Source organism: Panthera leo, chromosome B1 (assembly GCF_018350215.1).
Source record: "Panthera leo isolate Ple1 chromosome B1, P.leo_Ple1_pat1.1, whole genome shotgun sequence".
NCBI lineage: Eukaryota > Metazoa > Chordata > Mammalia > Carnivora > Felidae > Panthera > Panthera leo.
In genome coordinates, this window is record NC_056682.1 from 151,659,008 (window position 1) to 151,678,530 (window position 19,523).

The window sequence follows — 19,523 nt, forward strand, 5'->3', positions numbered from 1 at the left end:
CTCAGAGACTGGAGCCTGCTTCAGATTCTGTGTCTTCCTCTCTCTCTGCTCCTCCCCTGCTGTCTCTCTCTCTCTCTCTCTCTTTCCCAAAAATAAATGAGCTTTCTTTCTTTCTTTCTTTCTTTCTTTCTTTCTTTCTTTGTTTATTTTTGAGAGAGACAGAGACAGAGTGCGAGTGGGGGGAGACAGACAGAGAAGGAGACACAGAATCCGAAGCAAGCTCCAGGCTCTGAGCTGTCAGCACAGAGCCTGATGTGGGGCTCAAACTCATGACCCAGGAGATCATGACCTGAGCTAAAGTCGAACACCCAAACGAGTGAGCCACCCAGGCACCCCTTAAAATAAATAAACTTAAAAAAAAAGAGTACACTCATTGTAATGAGCACTGAGTAATGTATAGAATTGTTGAATCACTATTTTGTGCACCTGAAACTAATAAAACAGTGTATATCAGTTATACTGGAATTAAAAATAAACAAATAAAAATTAAGAACATTTACTTATGTACATTTAGTGGGAACACAAAACATTTAGTGGGATTTTAGTTGCATGGAAAGTACTTTGAGTGACAGTATTTAATAACTACTTTAGCTTTATTTCAGAGTTAAAAAGAAACAAAAATAAAGTACAGAGTAGAATTTTGGGAATAAAAAAAATATGGCTGTGCCTTGGAAAGTACCAGAAGAGTGACTTTCTTTTACTCCATTTATTAGTTTGCATCGGAATGACTATTTTCACACAAACTCTGTCTTCCTCTGGGAGACATCATGATGCAGTGAATTAAAACATGAGCTTTGAAGTCAGATATATCTGAATTCCAAACATTATTGATATTGTTCACTAATCATGTAACATTTTATCCTACACTTTCATCCCTATATCTCTCAATTCTCTCCTTTCTCTCTCTCATGTGTATATGTGTGTTTTATTTATGTTTAAGAATATAGTTAAAATTTTAGTGTTTCAAAAATTTTTCATTTTCCCCATATCATGTATTTGCAACCTTCACATAAAGGAATTAATGTTAACTCTTGTACAATGTTATATAGTATAAATATAACACATTTTATTCATTCTTATTAATGGCATGTACATTGTTTCTTATTTGGCCAATGTTTGGCCCCAATGTTTGGCCAACAACGTTGGAGGTAACATCTTGACTTATGTATTTCCAGTCACATATGAAAATGCTAGTGAAAAAAATCATAATTTGCCACGTACTGCCAGATAGCTCCCCAAATTTGGATACTAATGCATACTCCCAGCAGCTACATAGAAGATTCCTTGTTCCTTATAACCTTTCTAAAACTTGATTCTATACCTGCCTACTTTTCTCCTAATAAATACACATTTAATTGTATATAGATTTATTCTTTATTAAGTATAACCAACTGAAATTTGAATGGAGAAATATTATTAAAGAGCTTGAGATGCCCAGGAGCTTACTGAGCCATCTTTATTAGGAACTGTTAGTTATATACCGGGTGAACTATCAGTTGTATAGCAAACAAAAGAATAAAAGAATATCATAGAGAATTACTTCTTGTAATTATGAATATATTTTTTATCATATCAAGGGTCTTGTTTGCTCATCTACAAGTAGATAGGGAAGTGTCAAATAACATGTAGGTTTCATTAGACTAAAAAAGTCTATATCTGTATAATAACTAGATTTACCTGTTATGTTTCTAATTACTAGAATATACTGGTGAAGGGTATTGCATTGATAAGCAGATAGAAAGGCAGTTAATAACTTATTTTAATTTCGAGATTAAAATCACAGTACAAAATTAATTTCAATATTCCCATTTATGGTTACTAATCTAAGAAAGAGACAATTTCTTGAGAGAGAAGAAATAATATATGAAACAAAGAGAAAGAAACAATATATGAAGAGAAGAAGAAAAGAAAAACATGTGTGCAGAAGACCCAAGTAGGTAGAACAAATGTAAGATTTATCTTCTCTACTGTTGCAGTTCCACTAATGCTGTAAAGATTTCATATTTGCCTAGAATTCTTAGAAAAATCATTTTTCAGAGTTACTTCCAAATTACAGAGTTAATAAAATTCAATAAAAATATTTAGATTGAATTGATAGGTAAAATAGCTTCTGTAAAGATTAGTCATCCCTGTCTTCAGATAGTGTTCCTTGTTATCAATTTCCAGTCTATAATATAGTTCAAAATTAAATTTGCATTAAACTAATGATCAAAAACATGTAAACATAGACACTGACATTTTGAAATTGTCATTTTAGAACTATCACTAAACATTTTGAATGTCCATGTTAAGTTTTTGGTAAGAAATGTGTACTTTTTGGGCTCCTGAGTGGCTCGGTTAAGCATTCGACTCTCGACTGTTGATTTTGGCTCAGGTCATGGTCTCACGGTTCATGAGATTGAGCCCTATGACTAGGTCCATGCCGAGAGCTTGGAGCCTGCTTGGGATTCTCTCTCTCCCCCCTTCTCTGTCCTTCCCTTTCTTTTTCTGCCTCTCTCTCTCTCTTTCTCAAAATAAATAAAATTAAAAAAAAGAAATGTGTGCTTTTATTCAAAGAGCTGTATTTTGTTAAATCAATTTATTGGCCAGACAAGGCTCAACAAATGCAGGAGGAGGGATTTGCAATGGACTCATATTTTGAAATATGACTGTTCCTACTTTTATTTCCATATCAAAGAAAGAAGCACGGGGATTCTGAACAGTAAAACTATTCCCTATGGAAGTTCAAGCTCCAGACTGGACAACAAGCTAAACATAGACCACCTCCATTTCTACAGAATTTCATTAATACAGTTGTGGCCAGAGAATTCAGTGGACTTTAGTCCATATTATGGCAATATAATCCTTCAAATTTGAATAAGCTTAAATTGTGGCTGTTTCCCAACAACAACAAAAAAATGGGATGGAAATTTGTGTTGAATAGCCACTGATTACAAGAATATGATTAATGTGAAAATTGAAATTGATTTGAGTGTTGTTGTCAAGGCCTACACCATAAGTGCAATATTATCTATTGAGAAATGAGACCGGGATAAATGAGACCAGACTAGAGAATACGGATAACATTATATGTTCTGGTATATTTTATAGGCTGGATAAATAATCCAGAGTCACAAATAGTTTACTGAACCTTTATTTGTCTTGCCAGAATAGCAAGGATATAATTGTATCTATTTTGCCTGAAACATTAAGTGCACCAAAGGTTAATATACTTTATTTTCATTAAATTGAATCCCAAGTAAAATAGTTTATTTTTTTTTTCTCATTTACTGAAACTTTCATGTTGCTTGGAAAAGAAAGCTTCCCCACAGAATTTTTAGCTGCTATGAAAGGACAATATTTATATTAAAGAGATTAGTAATGACACTCTGAAATTTTAAGTATTATTGAGACCATATACATTTTTTTAATTTTTTTTTAAATTTTTTTAACGTTTATTTATTTATTTATTTTTTTTTTTTAAATTTTTTTTTTCAACGTTTTTTATTTATTTTTGGGACAGAGAGAGACAGAGCATGAACGGGGGAGGGTCAGAGAGAGAGGGAGACACAGAATCGGAAACAGGCTCCAGGCTCCGAGCCATCAGCCCAGAGCCTGACGCGGGGCTCGAACTCACGGACCGCGAGATCGTCGCGGGGCTCGAACTCACGGACCACGAGATCGTGACCTGGCTGAAGTCGGACGCTTAACCGACTGCGCCACCCAGGCGCCCCAACGTTTATTTATTTTTGAGACAGAGAGAGACAGAGCATGAACAGGGGAGGGGCAGAGAGAGAGGGAGACACAGAATCGGAAACAGGCTCCAGGCTCTGAGCTATCAGCACAGAGCCTGACGCGGGGCTCGAACTCACAGACCGTGAGATCATGACCTGAGCCGAAGTCGGACGCTTAACCAACCAAGCCACCCAGGCGCCTGGAGACCATATACATTTAAATAACACTAGGAAGACCATTTCTAACATCTCACAGAGACTGTCATGAAGGAATTCTTTAGTGTGTGTGTGTGTGTGTGTGTGTGCATGTATTTATGTACACATGTGTGTGTCCACTGTGAAATCCTGAAACAGAAGAAACATATGACTTCTTAGATCTTAAAATATTCATAGTTAAGTATATACTCTTGCTTAAGTATGTAATTGAGATCATGGGCATTTCTTTAGAAAGGATAGAACTTTCATTGTAACATAAACATTTTTGTTATATCACATGAAAGACTATTAATATTCCCACGGTTTTACATGTTACCAAATGTTGGACTGACCATCTCTTGGTATAACATGATAGAAAATAGATAGTGGTAAGCCACTGTAGCTTAAGCATGATGTTCATTTACAGTGTAACTGAAATGGACCTAAACTAGATCACGGGGTTATAAATCTATTTGTTTTTATTTGCTTCTTTTAAAATTATAGCTCATGGCACAAAATCACTGACAAACTAGATAACAGGCACCATATTTAATGGGACTGCTTTTTAATGAAACACTAATGAGATCATTTAAGATTTTAATTCAGTTTATTAGTTTGTTAATTTCAGGCATACTTACCCACTTAGCTACCTTTTAAATTATCATTGACCATTGACCATACATTTTCCTAAGTGAATTTTTGAAGGAAAAAAGCCAGATTTTAAAACTTGAAGTATTTATGACATTTTTTTATTATTTTATATGAAACTATTTAGTATATGTCTTTTTAAATGAGGAATAACAATTCATTTATAAGCAATCATGATATATGCATTTTGTTTTTAGATTATGTTCATCACAGTATTTACTAGGAAGTACTAATTTTTGCTAAAATCATGACCTTTTCTGTGAATATTTTGTCTAATATGGTCCTTTTGATTTTTCCCTCTCCAATTCATTTCTTCTGCACTTGGATATTTTTTTTTTAACAAATGAAGAATTCATTTTTTTCTTTCTTTTCATTTATTCTTTCCTTTTTTAAAAAGTTACTGACTGCAGCATTAAAGAAAAGAAAAAAAACTATGAATTATTTTTCTAGGGGAAAAAATATACTCTTTGCCATTCATGTTTAGTGCTGTGTACAGATTCTCAATTGTCTATGGATTTCCCTATGAAAATATTCATATAAACTTGAAATTTTAATTTCTGTTTTTTTCAAGTGTTTTAATTTGTTTCATGAATTGAGTTTGAGCCCATAAATATTTGTACTATTCCATGGTCAATAAAGTAATTGACTTCACCTTTATTCATACACAGAAAATTAACTGAGCCATTTCCAACAGTATTTCTATATCATACTCGTGAATTTTAAAGATGTTTTAAGTACATCAAATGCCTATCTGTTGCAATCTTTTTCCACTAAGACATTATTGAGGAAATGGAATAAGATTGTTGATTGAAATTATTTTTGTAGAAAGTCTATATATTTTGTCATATTTATTTACTACAGAACCATAGCTATTAGATAAATTGAAGTTTGGAAACAGCAACTCTATGCTATGTATTTATTCCTTTTAAATAATTTTGTCCTTATGATTGAGCATAAAAACCAAGATGCTTCTGTTATTCAAAGGACTGTGCATGGTCTTGATCCAAAATTCAGGAAATTGATCAAGGAAGAATGAGTGTTGTAATTTTACAACAACAGCCCACAATCTTATCTTTTGAAAACAAAATTACCTAGTTTATTAGTTTATGACAAGTTTTCTCTTTTGTTGGCTAAAATGATCTCAAGTGCCACCAAAATTTATGCATTATAACTTTATCCCTTCAATAGGAGAAAACAATGTCAAACATATTAATGTGGCACTGCTTAGTATGACAATCACTCTAAGGCTCCGTTTACTTATCTACAAAATGATATAGTTGTGTTCCTTACGATTATGTCATGCACGTGGTGTGTAATGAGAGTATTAATTTTCTCAAATGTCAGTTGACTCACTGTAGCTCTAAGCTTTTCTTCCTGTACTATATTAGTTGAGAGGTTTTAACATCTACAAGGATTACATCTGAATTACAACAAAATGTTTTCAAAGCATTTATGACCCAAGATGAAGTTTGATCTCCTATTTGACTCTGTGTTTAAGCATGGGGCAGCCATTGAACAGGCAGGCCCACTAGGACCTCCTATTTATGCCCAACATGCACCAGTCATAATAATACAATAATACAATTCCTAATGAGGAATGGTTTGTGGTTGATAGTAACACATCAAAAGTTAATAATAACTATCAGATTAAAAAAAAAAGTTTGTCCCAACAATAATAGGATTCCTCACTTTTTGTGCCATTAATTTTGTTCCTAAATCACTTAATTCTTTGAGGATTTTCTGGCTTAGTTTCTTTCAGAGGAAATGTCCTGGATTGAATGTCTTAGGTTATGGCTGACTTTTGCAGGCACACCAGATGAGTGAGATCAATTGTACCTCCAACAGAAAGGAAAAAGATAATGATTTTATGTGAGCATAGTAAGTCTTATAAAATGTTATGGGGAAGAATATTAGTAATTGTTAATTATGCACCTGGGTAAAACAAAAAAAAAACAATTCATTTAGGTCTTTACTTGAATGTATTTTGCCTAATTTTAATCAGTATAGTAGACCAAAATAATAGAAAAAAATAACATGAAATAATGAACATCTTTAGTGTGTTTGAAGTTTATGATTATTTTATATTGTATTTCCTCTGATTTTTGTGTAGCAGGAAGCTTCCAGAAATTCTATACTTTAAGTAAACATATTATGAGGTAACAATTGGAATGTGTTGCTCACTAGTTATAATAGGTTAAGTGCCTTACCTCCAAATTTGGGCACATTGTCAAACTATTTCCCAGGCACTTTCTAAGATTATGGAAAGGTACTGCTCTTTTAAAAACAACAGTTAATTAGTAATTTTAGATTAGATTCCTTTCAGTGAAGTTAGCAAACATACAACACTCAGACACACACACACAAACACACACACACACACACACACGCTGCAAATCATAGCAGATGACATCTAAATGTATTTTAAATATAATGGGAAGCCTGGAATTAATTTCTTTTTGGAGCATTTCAAAAGACATCATACTTGGGGCGCCTGGGTGGCTCAGTCGGTTGAGCATCCAACTTCAGCTCAGGTCATGATATCACAGTTCGTGAGTTCGAGCCCCGCGTTGGGCTCTGTGCTGACAGCTCAGAGCCTGGAGCCTACTTCAGATTCTGTGTCTCCCTCTGTCTGTCTTATCCCACTCATGCTCTGTCTCTCTCTGTCTTAAAAATAAATCAGTAAATAAACAAAAAAAAACCCAAAAGGCATCATATAAAATATTGTGATATTAAAGGATAATAGGCAATTATTCCTATATTCAAAGAAACATGTAGTAAACAAGATATTGCTACAAAGTTATACTTTGGGTATTCAGAGTAAAACTAGAAGTAATTGATTCTTAACTGTATTTTTATACTACTCTGCCAAAGAGGATCACTAAGAGAGTCCTAATATTGTTTGACTGAAATATGAAAGTATAGTGCCACTAACTGATATGCTATATTCTGAATTTTTAATTTAATTTGTATATATGCATAGAATAGTGAAGAAAGTGAGTGAAAAGTGAAAACAATATTTTAAAACATATTATGGTAAAAAATAAGATATCTAAACTGATCTATATGTTAAAATTTTAAAATGTGATGCTAATGAAAAATAGTTCTACAGGTTGATATACAAAACTGAACTCAAAGTAATTGTATAAATTATTAAAATAAAGAAAATGTCTTAAATGCTTAGAGCTTTATATTGAAGACTAATTTTCAAAAAAACATGAATTTATAAGCTGTCTTTCTTTTTTAAATTTATAAAATTCAGACAGTTTACACAGAACAAATTGTATCATTATTCAAACAAACACAGAAGACAAATCATGCAACCATTTATTTACCATGTATGAATTATTTCATATTTTGAATTAGCAGATCTCTGGGCTAAGGAATGTATACATGTTTGATATTCATTCATATGAAATATTTATCAGGTGTGCTAATCTGTGCCCTGTGGTATCAGACTCTGAGATATAGTAGAGAACAAGGCAACTAAATCTCTACTCTCATATTTGTGTTTCGGAGTATTAAAAATATATATTTGTGTGTATACTGAGGGAGAAAGGAAGGAAGAAAAAGAAAGAAAATAAAAAAAAAACAAAGAAAGAAGAGAAAAGAGAAAAGAAAAGAAAGAAAAGGAAAGGAAAGAAAAAAAGGAAAGGAAAAGAAAGAAAGAGAAATTGAAAAGAGTAAAAGAAAAGAAGAAAAGAAAAGTTTATAGTTATATGATGCTGAAAAAAAATGTGAATTTCATTTTTACCTACTGGGGTAGCAGTTGATGATAGTGAATCAAGGAATCCCACACACAAATACTCACACCAAGGACAGAAATGTGCCAAGAAGAAGACAGATGTAGATACAGGTAGAGGGGATGGTCAGATGGACAGGGTTGTCATCTGTGAGTTTGAGAAAATCTTTTCTTTTGTCTAGTTTTCAATTTTCTCATTTCTAAAATGAACAGTAGGTCCAGATCTCTTAAGATCCCTACTAATATTTTATATTAGACATTAAATGACTAGAATAGAGAGTTTCAATTCTCTCTATAGTTTGAGTAACCAGTGCCAGTGGTGGGGTCTCGGTTTATGTATCTATGTAAGGTAAGAGCAGAGATTATAACTGGGGCTTCAGGCTGATAATATTTCCTCCGTACAAAACCAATCACATATTTCTATTTAGGCCTCTTTACTTCCTTCTGTGGAAGAAAGATACATAGAAACACAATATTGAAAACAGAACTGGGCAATAAGCACCCCCTGATAACTTGCAAGGTCCAAATCGAGACTGTTCACATGATGATTCCTACTGTGTATTTGAAGATGGAATATAAGGGAAGGTTCCAGCTGGGTTGTGTGTCCTGAGACAGTACTTTTAAGTTCTGAAGGAAAGAGATGTGAAGTATAGGCTAGAGGATAGTAAATGGGAACCTCGCTGACAAGGTAAGAGACCATCAGAGCTTGGGGCAAGAAACCTACTAGCCCAATGAGAAAGGTAGTCAAGGAAAAGCAGTTCTTGGGTCTCCTGGCTGGCTCAGTCAGTTGAGCGTCCGACTTTGGCTCAGGTCATGATCTCACAGCTCCTGAGTTCAAGCCCAGTGTCAGGCTCTGTGCTGACAGCTCGGAACCTGGAGCCTGCTTCAGATTCTGTGCCTTTCTCTCTGCCCCAACCCACTCGCATTCTGTCTCTGTCTCTCTCAAAAATAAATAAACATTTAAAAATTTTTTTAAAAAAAGTAGTTCTTAATAGTTTGGGTAGGAAAAGTCGGTAACTCCAAGTTTTGTATGTTTATTTTGATATACATATGGATATTAAAAGAAGTCCTTTTGTTCGCCACTGCTCTGATGACTATGGCTGGCTTGTGATGCCAGGTCAGGCATAGGATTGGAACGCAACTGACTTAGAGATTTTAGTGCCCAGCAGGAAAAGGAGCAAGCCCATGCATCTGGGAAAGAAATCAAGTCAGCCTAAGCTGACTGTGTAAAACCAGTTCTTTAATCTTAAAACAAAGAAATGTGAGTAAGGAGGAAACAAACGTAGAGAAAAATGTGGGATCAGAGGATGGCTCTTGAGGAGTGGCCAGACCTGAAGAAAGGACTACAGCCACCATATTGCAGTGATCGTGTTTCCAAAATGTCCAGGCACATTGCTTGTAGTAATCAAGGAGCAACAAATACTTTTATTAAACCATGGGATCATAACAATTCAACAAAACTGAACCCCAAATACCATGTTTTCTGTCTGTGGCCTTCATTAAACCACTACAGTTTCCTTGACATGACATTTGACAAAGTGTCTAGGAATAGACCTGCCACATTCTTTTTTTTTTTTTTTTTTTTTTTTTTTATTTTTTTATTTTTTAATATATGAAATTTACTGTCAAATTTGTTTCCATACAACACCCAGTGCTCATCCCAAAAGGTGCCCTCCTCAATACCCATCACCCACCCTGCCCTCCCTCCCACCCTGCCCTCCCTCCCACCCCCCATCAACCCTCAGTTTGTTCTCAGTTTTTAACAGTCTCTAATGCTTTGGCTCTCTCCCACTCTAACCTCTTTTTTTTTTTTTTTCCTTCCCCTCCCCCATGGGTTTCTGTTATGTTTCTCAGGATCCACATAAGAGTGAAACCATATGGTATCTGTCTTTCTCTGTATGGCTTATTTCACTTAGCATCACACTCTCCAGTTCCATCCATGTTGCTACAAAAGGCCATATTTCATTTTTTCTCATTGCCACGTAGTATTCCATTGTGTATATAAACCACAATTTCTTTATCCATTCATCAGTTGATGGACATTTAGGCTCTTTCCATAATTTGGCTATTGTTGAGAGTGCTGCTATAAACATTGGGGTACAGGTGCCCCTATGCATCAGTACTCCTGTATCCCTTGGATAAATTCCTAGCAGTGCTATTGCTGGGTCATAGGGTAGGTCTATTTTTAATTTTCTGAGGAACCTCCACACTGCTTTCCAGAGCGGCTGCACCAATTTGCATTCCCACCAACAGTGCAAGAGGGTTCCTGTTTCTCCACATCCTCTCCAGCATCTATAGTCTCCTGATTTCTTCATTTTGGCCACTCTGACTGGCGTGAGGTGGTATCTGAGTGTGGTTTTGATTTGTATTTCCCTGATAAGGAGCGACGTTGAACATCTTTTCATGTGCCTGTTGGCCATCCGGATGTCTTCTTTAGAGAAGTGTCTATTCATGTTTTCTGCCCATTTCTTCACTGGGTTATTTGTTTTTCGGGTGTGGAGTTTGATGAGCTCTTTATAGATTTTGGATACTAGCCCTTTGTCCGATGTGTCATTTGCAAATATCTTTTCCCATTCCGTTGGTTGCCTTTTAGTTTTGTTGGTTGTTTCCTTTGCTGTGCAGAAGCTTTTTATCTTCATAAGGTCCCAGTAATTCACTTTTGCTTTTAATTCCCTTGCCTTTGGGGATGTGCCGAGTAAGAGATTGCTACGGCTGAGGTCAGAGAGGTCTTTTCCTGCTTTCTCCTCTAAGGTTTTGATGGTTTTCTGTCTCACATTCAGGTCCTTTATCCATTTTGAGTTTATTTTTGTGAATGGTGTGAGAAAGTGGTCTAGTTTCAACCTTCTGCATGTTGCTGTCCAGTTCTCCCAGCACCATTTGTTAAAGAGACTGTCTTTTTTCCATTGGATGTTCTTTCCTGCTTTGTCAAAGATGAGTTGGCCATACGTTTGTGGGTCTAGTTCTGGGGTTTCTATTCTATTCCATTGGTCTATGTGTCTGTTTTTATGCCAATACCATGCTGTCTTGATGATGACAGCTTTGTAGTAGAGGCTAAAGTCTGGGATTGTGATGCCTCCTGCTTTGGTCTTCTTCTTCAAAATTACTTTGGCTATTCGGGGCCTTTTGTGGTTCCATATGAATTTTAGGATTGCTTGTTCTAGTTTCGAGAAGAATGCTGGTGCAATTTTGATTGGGATTGCATTGAATGTGTAGATAGCTTTGGGTAGTATTGACATTTTGACAATATTTATTCTTCCAATCCATGAGCAGGGAATGTCTTTCCATTTCTTTATATCTTCTTCAATTACCTGCATAAGCTTTCTATAGTTTTCAGCATACAGATCTTTTACATCTTTGGTTAGATTTATTCCTAGGTATTTTATGCTTCTTGGTGCAATTGTGAATGGGATCAGTTTCTTCATTTGTCTTTCTGTTGCTTCATTGTTAGTGTATAAGAATGCAACTGATTTCTGCACATTGATTTTGTATCCTGCAACTTTGCTGAATTCATGTATCAGTTCTAGCAGACTTTTGGTGGAGTCTATCGGATTTTCCATGTATAATATCATGTCATCTGCAAAAAGCGAAAGCTTGACTTCATCTTTGCCAATTTTGATGCCTTTGATTTCCTTTTGTTGTCTGATTGCTGATGCTAGAACTTCCAGCACTATATTGAACAGCAGCGGTGACAGTGGGCATCCCTGTCGTGTTCCTGATCTCAGGGAAAAAGCTCTCAGTTTTTCCCCGTTGAGGATGATGTTAGCTGTGGGCTTTTCATAAATGGCCTTTATGATCTTTAAGTATGTTCCTTCTATCCCGACTTTCTCAAGGGTTTTTATTAAGAAAGGGTGCTGGATTTTGTCAAAGGCCTTTTCTGCATCGATTGACAGGATCATATGGTTCTTCTCTTTTTTTTTGTTAATGTGATGTATCACGTTGATCGATTTGCGAATGTTGAACCAGCCCTGCATCCCAGGAATGAATCCCACTTGATCATGGTGAATAATTCTTTTTATATGCTGTTGAATTCGATTTGCTAGTATCTTATTAAGAATTTTTGCATCCATATTCATCAGGGATATTGGCCTGTAGTTCTCTTTTTTTACTGGGTCTCTGTCTGGTTTAGGAATCAAAGTAATACTGGCTTCATAGAATGAGTCTGGAAGTTTTCCTTCCCTTTCTATTTCTTGGAATAGCTTGAGAAGGATAGGTATTATCTCTGCTTTAAATGTCTGGTAGAACTCCCCTGGGAAGCCATCTGGTCCTGGACTCTTATTTGTTGGGAGATTTTTGATAACCGATTCAATTTCTTCGCTGGTTATGGGTCTGTTCAAGCTTTCTATTTCCTCCTGATTGAGTTTTGGAAGAGTGTGGGTGTTTAGAAATTTGTCCATTTCTTACAGGTTGTCCAATTTGCTGGCATATAATTTTTCATAGTATTCCCTGATAATTGTTTGTATCTCTGAGGGATTGGTTGTAATCATTCCATTTTCATTCATGATTTTATCTATTTGGGTCATCTCCCTTTTCTTTTTGAGAAGCCTGGCTAGAGGTTTGTCAATTTTGTTTATTTTTTCAAAAAACCAACTCTTGGTTTCGTTGATCTGCTCTACAGTTTTTTTAGATTCTATATTGTTTATTTCTGCTCTGATCTTTATTATTTCTCTTCTGCTGCTGGGTTTAGGCTGCCTTTGCTGTTCTGCTTCTATTTCCTTTAGGTGTGCTGTTAGATTTTGTATTTGGGATTTTTCTTGTTTCTTGAGATAGGCCTGGATTGCAATGTATTTTCCTCTCAGGACTGCCTTCGCTGCATCCCAAAGCGTTTGGATTGTTGTATTTTCATTTTCGTTTGTTTCCATATATGTTTTAATTTCTTCTCTAATTGCCTGGTTGACCCACTCATTCGTTAGTAGGGTGTTCTTTAACCTCCATGCTTTTGGAGGTTTTCCAGACTTTTTCCTGTGGTTGATTTCAAGCTTCATAGCATTGTGGTCTGAAAGTATGCATGGTATAATTTCAATTCTTGTAAACTTATGAAGGGCTGTTTTGTGACCCAGTATATGATCTATCTTGGAGAATGTTCCATGTGCACTCGAGAAGAAAGTATATTCTGTTGCTTTGGGATGCAGAGTTCTAAATATATCTGTCAAGTCCATCTGATCCAATGTATCATTCAGGGCCCTTGTTTCTTTATTGACTGTGTGTCTAGATGATCTATCCATTTCTGTAAGTGGGGTGTTAAAGTCCCCTGCAATGACCACATTCTTATCAATAAGGTTGCTTATGTTTATGAGTAATTGTTTTATATATCTGGGGGCTCGGGTATTTGGCGCATAGACATTTATAATAGTTAGCTCTTCCTGGTGGATAGACCCTGTGATTATTATATAATGCCCTTCTTCATCTCTTGTTACAGCCTTTAATTTAAAGTCTAGTTTGTCTGATATAAGTATGGCTACTCCAGCTTTCTTTTGGCTTCCAGGAGCATGATAAATAGTTCTCCATCCCCTCACTCTCAATCTAAAGGTGTCCTCAGATCTAAAATGAGTCTCTTGTAGACAGCAAATAGATGGGTCTTGTTTTTTTATCCATTCTGATACCCTATGTCTTTTAGTTGGCGCATTTAATCCATTTACATTCAGTGTTATTATAGAAAGATATGGGTTTAGAGTCATTGTGATGTCTGTAGGTTTTATGCTTGTAGTGATGTCTCTGGTACTTTGTCTCACAGGATCCCCCTTAGGATCTCTTGTAGGGCTGGTTTCGTGGTGACAAATTCCTTCAGTTTTTGTTTGTTTGGGAAGACCTTTATCTCTCCTTCTATTCTAAATGACAGACTTGCTGGATAAAGGATTCTCGGCTGCATATTTTTGCTGTTTAGCACACTGTAGATATCGTGCCAAGCCTTTCTGGCCTGCCAAGTTTCAAAGGAGAGATCAGTCACGAGTCTTATAGGTCTCCCTTTATATGTGAGGGCACGTTTATCCCTTGCTGCTTTCAGAATTTTCTCTTTATCCTTGTATTTTGCCAGTTTCACTATGATATGTCGTGCAGAAGATCGATTCAAGTTACGTCTGAAGGGAGTTCTCTGTGCCTCTTGGATTTCAATGCCTTTTTCCTTCCCCAGTTCAGGGAAGTTCTCAGCTATAATTTGTTCAAGTACCCCTTCAGCACCCTTCCCTCTCTCTTCCTCCTCTGGGATACCAATTATGCGTATATTATTTTTTTTTAGTGTATCACTTAGTTCTCTAATTTTCCCCTCATACTCCTGGATTTTTTTATCTCTCTTTCTTTCAGCTTCCTCTTTCTCCATAACTTTATCTTCTAGTTCACCTATTCTCTCCTCTGCCTCTTCAAGCCGAGCCATCGTGGATTCCATTTTGTTTTGCAATTCGTTTAAAGCGTTTTTCAACTCCTCGTGACTGTTCCTTAGTCCCTCGATCTTTGTGGCAAGAGATTCTCTGCTGTCCTGTATACTGTTTTCAAGCCCAGCGATTAATTTTATGACTATTATTCTAAATTCACTTTCTGTTATATTATTTAAATCCTTTTTGATCAGTTCATTAGCTGTTGTTATTTCCTGGAGATTCTTCTGAGGGGAATTCTTCCGTTTGGTCATTTTGGAGAGTCCCTGGCGTGGTGAGGACCTGCAGTGCACTTCCCCTGTGCTGTGGTGTATAACTGGAGTTGGTGGGCGGGGCCGCAGTCCGACCCGATGTCTGCCCCCAGCCCACCGCTGGGGCCACAGTCAGACTGGTGTGTGCCTTCTCTTCCCCTCTCGTAGGGGCGGATTCACTGTGGGGAGGCGTGTCCCGTCTGGGCTACTTGCACACTGCCAGGCTTGTGTTGCTGGGGATCTGGCGTATTAGCTGGGGTGGGTAGGCAAGGTGCACGGGGGGTGGAGGGGCAGGCTTAGCTCGCTTCTCCTTAGGTGATCCACTTCAGGAGGAGCCCTGTGGCAGCGGGAGGGAGTCAGATCCGCTGCCGGAGGTTTGGCTCCGCAGAAGCACAGAGTTGGGTGTTTGCGCGGAGCGAGCAAGTTCCCTGGCAGGAACTGGTTCCCTTTGGGATTTTGGCTGGGGGATAGGCGGGGGAGATGGCGCTGGCGCCTTTGTTCCCCGCCAAGCTGAGCTCTGCCGTCAGGGGGCTCAGCAGCTCTCCCTCCCTTTGTCCTCCAGCCTTCCCGCTTTCCGAGCAGAGCTGTTAACTTATGACCTCCCAGACGCTAAGTTGCGCTTGCTGTCGGAACACAGTCTGTCCGGCCCCTCCGCTTTTGCCAGCCAGACTCGGGGGCTCTGCTTGGCCGGCGAGCCGCCCCTCCGCCCCGGCTCCCTCCCGCCAGTCCGTGGAGCGCGCACCGCCTCACCGCCCTTCCTACCCTCTACCGTGGGCCTCTCGTCTGCGCTTGACTCCGGAGACTCCCTTCTGCTAATCCTCTGGCGGTTTTCTGGGTTCTTTAGGCAGGTGTAGGTGGAATCTAAGTGATCGGCAGGACGCGCTGTGAGCCCCGCGTCCTCCTACGCCGCCATCTTCCGGACTCCAGACCTGCCACATTCTTAATTTCTTGGTTTGTGTTACTTTCTTTTCACCCCCTTTGTTTCTTCCTCATTGATGTTATTTTTTGCTGAGGACAGCAAGAGGACCACTTGGTATTAAAAAGGAAGAAAACTTGTAAGAATTCAAAGTTTTATTTCAACTACTCAAACCAAAATAAATGATTTTTTTTGTCTGTTTCTTAGCATATTGCTGTACATAGGAGCAGATATTTATGGGAAAATGTATGTATTACCCAGTTGATTCTCTGAATGGCTTATGGCTATAATTATTTAAATTAAAGTCTTTCTGTTCCCTCATTAAAAATAGAAAATGTGAGCCTCCATTTATATTTTGGACACTTGAAAAGAAAAATAAATAAAATCCCACCATGATAGATTATAACATCAAAGAAAATTATAGTTTTTCTCTTCTTAATTAAGAATATTCAGAGAAGTAGCTGCTTATGCACATACTTTGAAATTATCACCTGAAGCAGTAACTATTAAGCTGTCTTGTCGAGTGCTGCTTGGCTTGCATTTTTAATAATATTTGTGGTACCTTGGACTTTGTACAAAGACTGTGAATTGCTTAATTTATAATCCTGGAAGATGCTGTTTCTCTGATCCCTCTTACTTGTCCAATTCCTCCTACTTGCTAGCAGTGTTGTATTGGAATATATGATGCAGAAATAGTTTTTGGTTTTTTTTTTTTTTTGTAAATGATTTAAGGTCAAAGATTTGAAACCTGTGTTTTGTATTGGAAGACTGTGATAAAATAATCTAAAACAGATAATATAGCATTTTGATTTTCTTTTTTTTTCAGAGAAAAAATTTGTTGATGCCATTTTCCATTTTACTAATTCAAAGAATATATATCTATTTAGTTTTGGTACAGTAAGTTGATCATTTGTATTATTTTTATTTGGTTAGTTGATGTGCTCTTTTGCATGAAATATTAATAATGGCATTCAGTAACCATTTATAATAAAGAGATTTATAGCTGGATCACTTCAGGAAGCTAATGTAAATAGTTTAGTGACAGATTGCTGAAAGAGAAAGCTGTTTTGGAAATCCGAGGCTAAGTAGAGTTTATGTACATTTTGAGAGAAGACAAAAGTGAGATTAAATGAAAGAACTAAGGCTTCACATAACACCATGATGTGAAAGTGGTTAAGATAAAATCTTGATGTCTTTCTCTTGTGAATTTAAGGAGCTCAGCAGTTTTCGCTCATTAGCACATTTTACTTATGCTTGTCTGATGGCAGCTAGAATTTTGAGAGGGACCATCTGAGGTACACGATTTATGTGCATCCCTTGTGACTCCCCATTTTTCACATCTTTGTCAGTTGAGCAGAATCAAGAAATAATGCTCTATTTAAATTCATGTCTAAAGAGATGAAGTTTATGAAGTTTATTATCTATATTTAAAGTCTGAAATCGAACTCTGGATTTATTGAAAGTCAGTATGATTTCAATGCTCTTTGTGTTTCAGGATCATTTTTAAGGATATACATATATCCATATATATATATATATATATATATATATATATATATATATTTATATACACACACAGTTTTGTACACAGATTCTGTACAAGTTTAAAAAACTCCCTAAATTATAATAACATCCTTATGGAGAATAAAAACTTGGTTCTATATTGTTTAGAAAGTGATTATGGTACACTGAAAGTCTAAAAGCTGGAATTTTATTGGGAAAGAGGTAAGTTTAGATCTCTTTGACCTAATATTTTGGAAGCTATATAAGTCATGCTTAATTTTTTCTGTACCTTATATATATTCCAAACTCTTAATGTCATTATTCATAAAATAATGAATTGGTAAAAAGAATTAATGCATTCCCAGGATATAATAAGAACTCAGTATTCAAAATGACAAGGTTCTTCATATATAATTTTTGTCTCTATTTTATATCTGTCTCTAGGCTTATATTTCATAGATAAATCTATGAATAAGTTTAGCTATCCAATTTGCAAAAGAATCCTAAACAGATTGGTTCAATGAAATAAGCATCTATTTTTAATTTTTAAAGTAATGAATTTTCTCTCACATTTTATTACATTGATGTGTTATTTGTAACATGCCAGAATTAAATAAATGTGGATTCACATGTTTCTTTATCCCTTCTTTTCCATATTTACTGCTTTTTTACTGTTGTCTTTTTTTTAATGTACTTCTTTTTTCTGTCACATTTTATCTACTTTCTTAGCTTTTATACTTCACTTTCTTCCAAATATACATCCTTTCACTGCTTGTTAACTGCACCCACATGCAGTTTCTTCTTTTTCTCTGAAATACATGCTCTTTTTCCCCTGAAATGTGTGTGTGTTAACTTTTGAGTTACAGTGACTAATGTGCTATTAATTTACTTAATCTAAAAGGTATTTTTAAAGTTCTCATTATAGAGCTTCCTCTTCTGATACCATAGAGGAAGGCGGCAGAAATTTCTAGATCTGAAATAGTTTCCTTTGACTATGTTTACTAGCTATTTTCTAAATATTAAAAAAAATTTTCTTTCTATTTTACATTATATAGTGGGAGGAGATTGGCGAAGTTGATGAAAATTATGCCCCTATCCACACATACCAAGTATGCAAAGTTATGGAACAGAATCAGAATAACTGGCTTTTGACCAGTTGGATTTCCAATGAAGGTGCTTCCAGAATCTTTATAGAACTCAAGTTTACTCTGCGTGACTGCAACAGTCTTCCTGGAGGATTGGGAACCTGTAAGGAAACCTTTAACATGTATTACTTTGAGTCGGATGATGAGAATGGGAGAAACATCAAGGAAAACCAGTACATCAAAATTGATACCATTGCTGCCGATGAAAGCTTTACAGAGCTTGATCTTGGTGACCGCGTTATGAAACTGAATACAGAGGTCAGAGATGTAGGACCTCTAAGCAAGAAAGGATTTTATCTTGCCTTTCAAGATGTGGGTGCTTGCATTGCTCTGGTTTCTGTGCGTGTGTACTATAAAAAATGCCCTTCTGTGGTACGTCACTTGGCTGTGTTCCCTGACACAATCACTGGAGCTGACTCCTCGCAGTTGCTTGAAGTGTCAGGTTCCTGTGTCAACCATTCTGTGACAGACGAACCACCCAAAATGCACTGCAGCGCTGAAGGGGAGTGGCTGGTGCCCATCGGGAAATGCATGTGCAAGGCAGGATATGAGGAGAAAAATGGCACCTGTCAAGGTAAGAATTTGCCTGCAGATCTGCAGGAACTGTCTGCACCAGTTGGATCACGTATATGTATTTCCTCCAATGATTATGAGCAGATGACCTTTTACTTTGCTAATTTATGGAGATTATTTCTCTCCAAGTTTGATTTTTCTCTTCTCAGAATTTTAAAATTTCTGGCAACGATCAAAGATTTAATGTAATATTTTACTGAATATACATAATTAATACACACAGAGTGTCTTACTTGCAGTGTAGTATTTCATATTCATTTTACTTTCAGAAGTTTTATCTTGAGCAACTCAAACCAAAGGATTATTTCTTTGTGTGAGTATTGTCTGCTACAAAGTATTGTCTCTCCACGAAGAGAAAATAGTAACCTTACCTTGCTATATAAAATTCAAATGCATGTGTTAGATGTGACTTGTTTGGCATGCTTTTAACTGCCTTTAAAAAGTTCTTCAGAAATAAGTTCAGCCATATGAACCC

At 36.5% G+C, this 19,523-nt stretch overlaps 1 protein-coding gene across 3 annotated transcripts in view; it reads left to right on the forward strand.

Annotated features, from left to right (window-relative positions):
• Positions 1–19,523, forward strand: part of EPHA5 (EPH receptor A5) — a 345,686-nt gene that overhangs the window by 60,527 nt on the left and 265,636 nt on the right. For all 3 annotated transcript variants that reach the window (XM_042936273.1, XM_042936274.1, XM_042936272.1), the window contains exon 3: positions 18,386–19,049. In XM_042936273.1, coding sequence (XP_042792207.1) covers positions 18,386–19,049 — 664 coding nt within the window. The remainder of the gene's footprint in view (positions 1–18,385; positions 19,050–19,523) is intronic.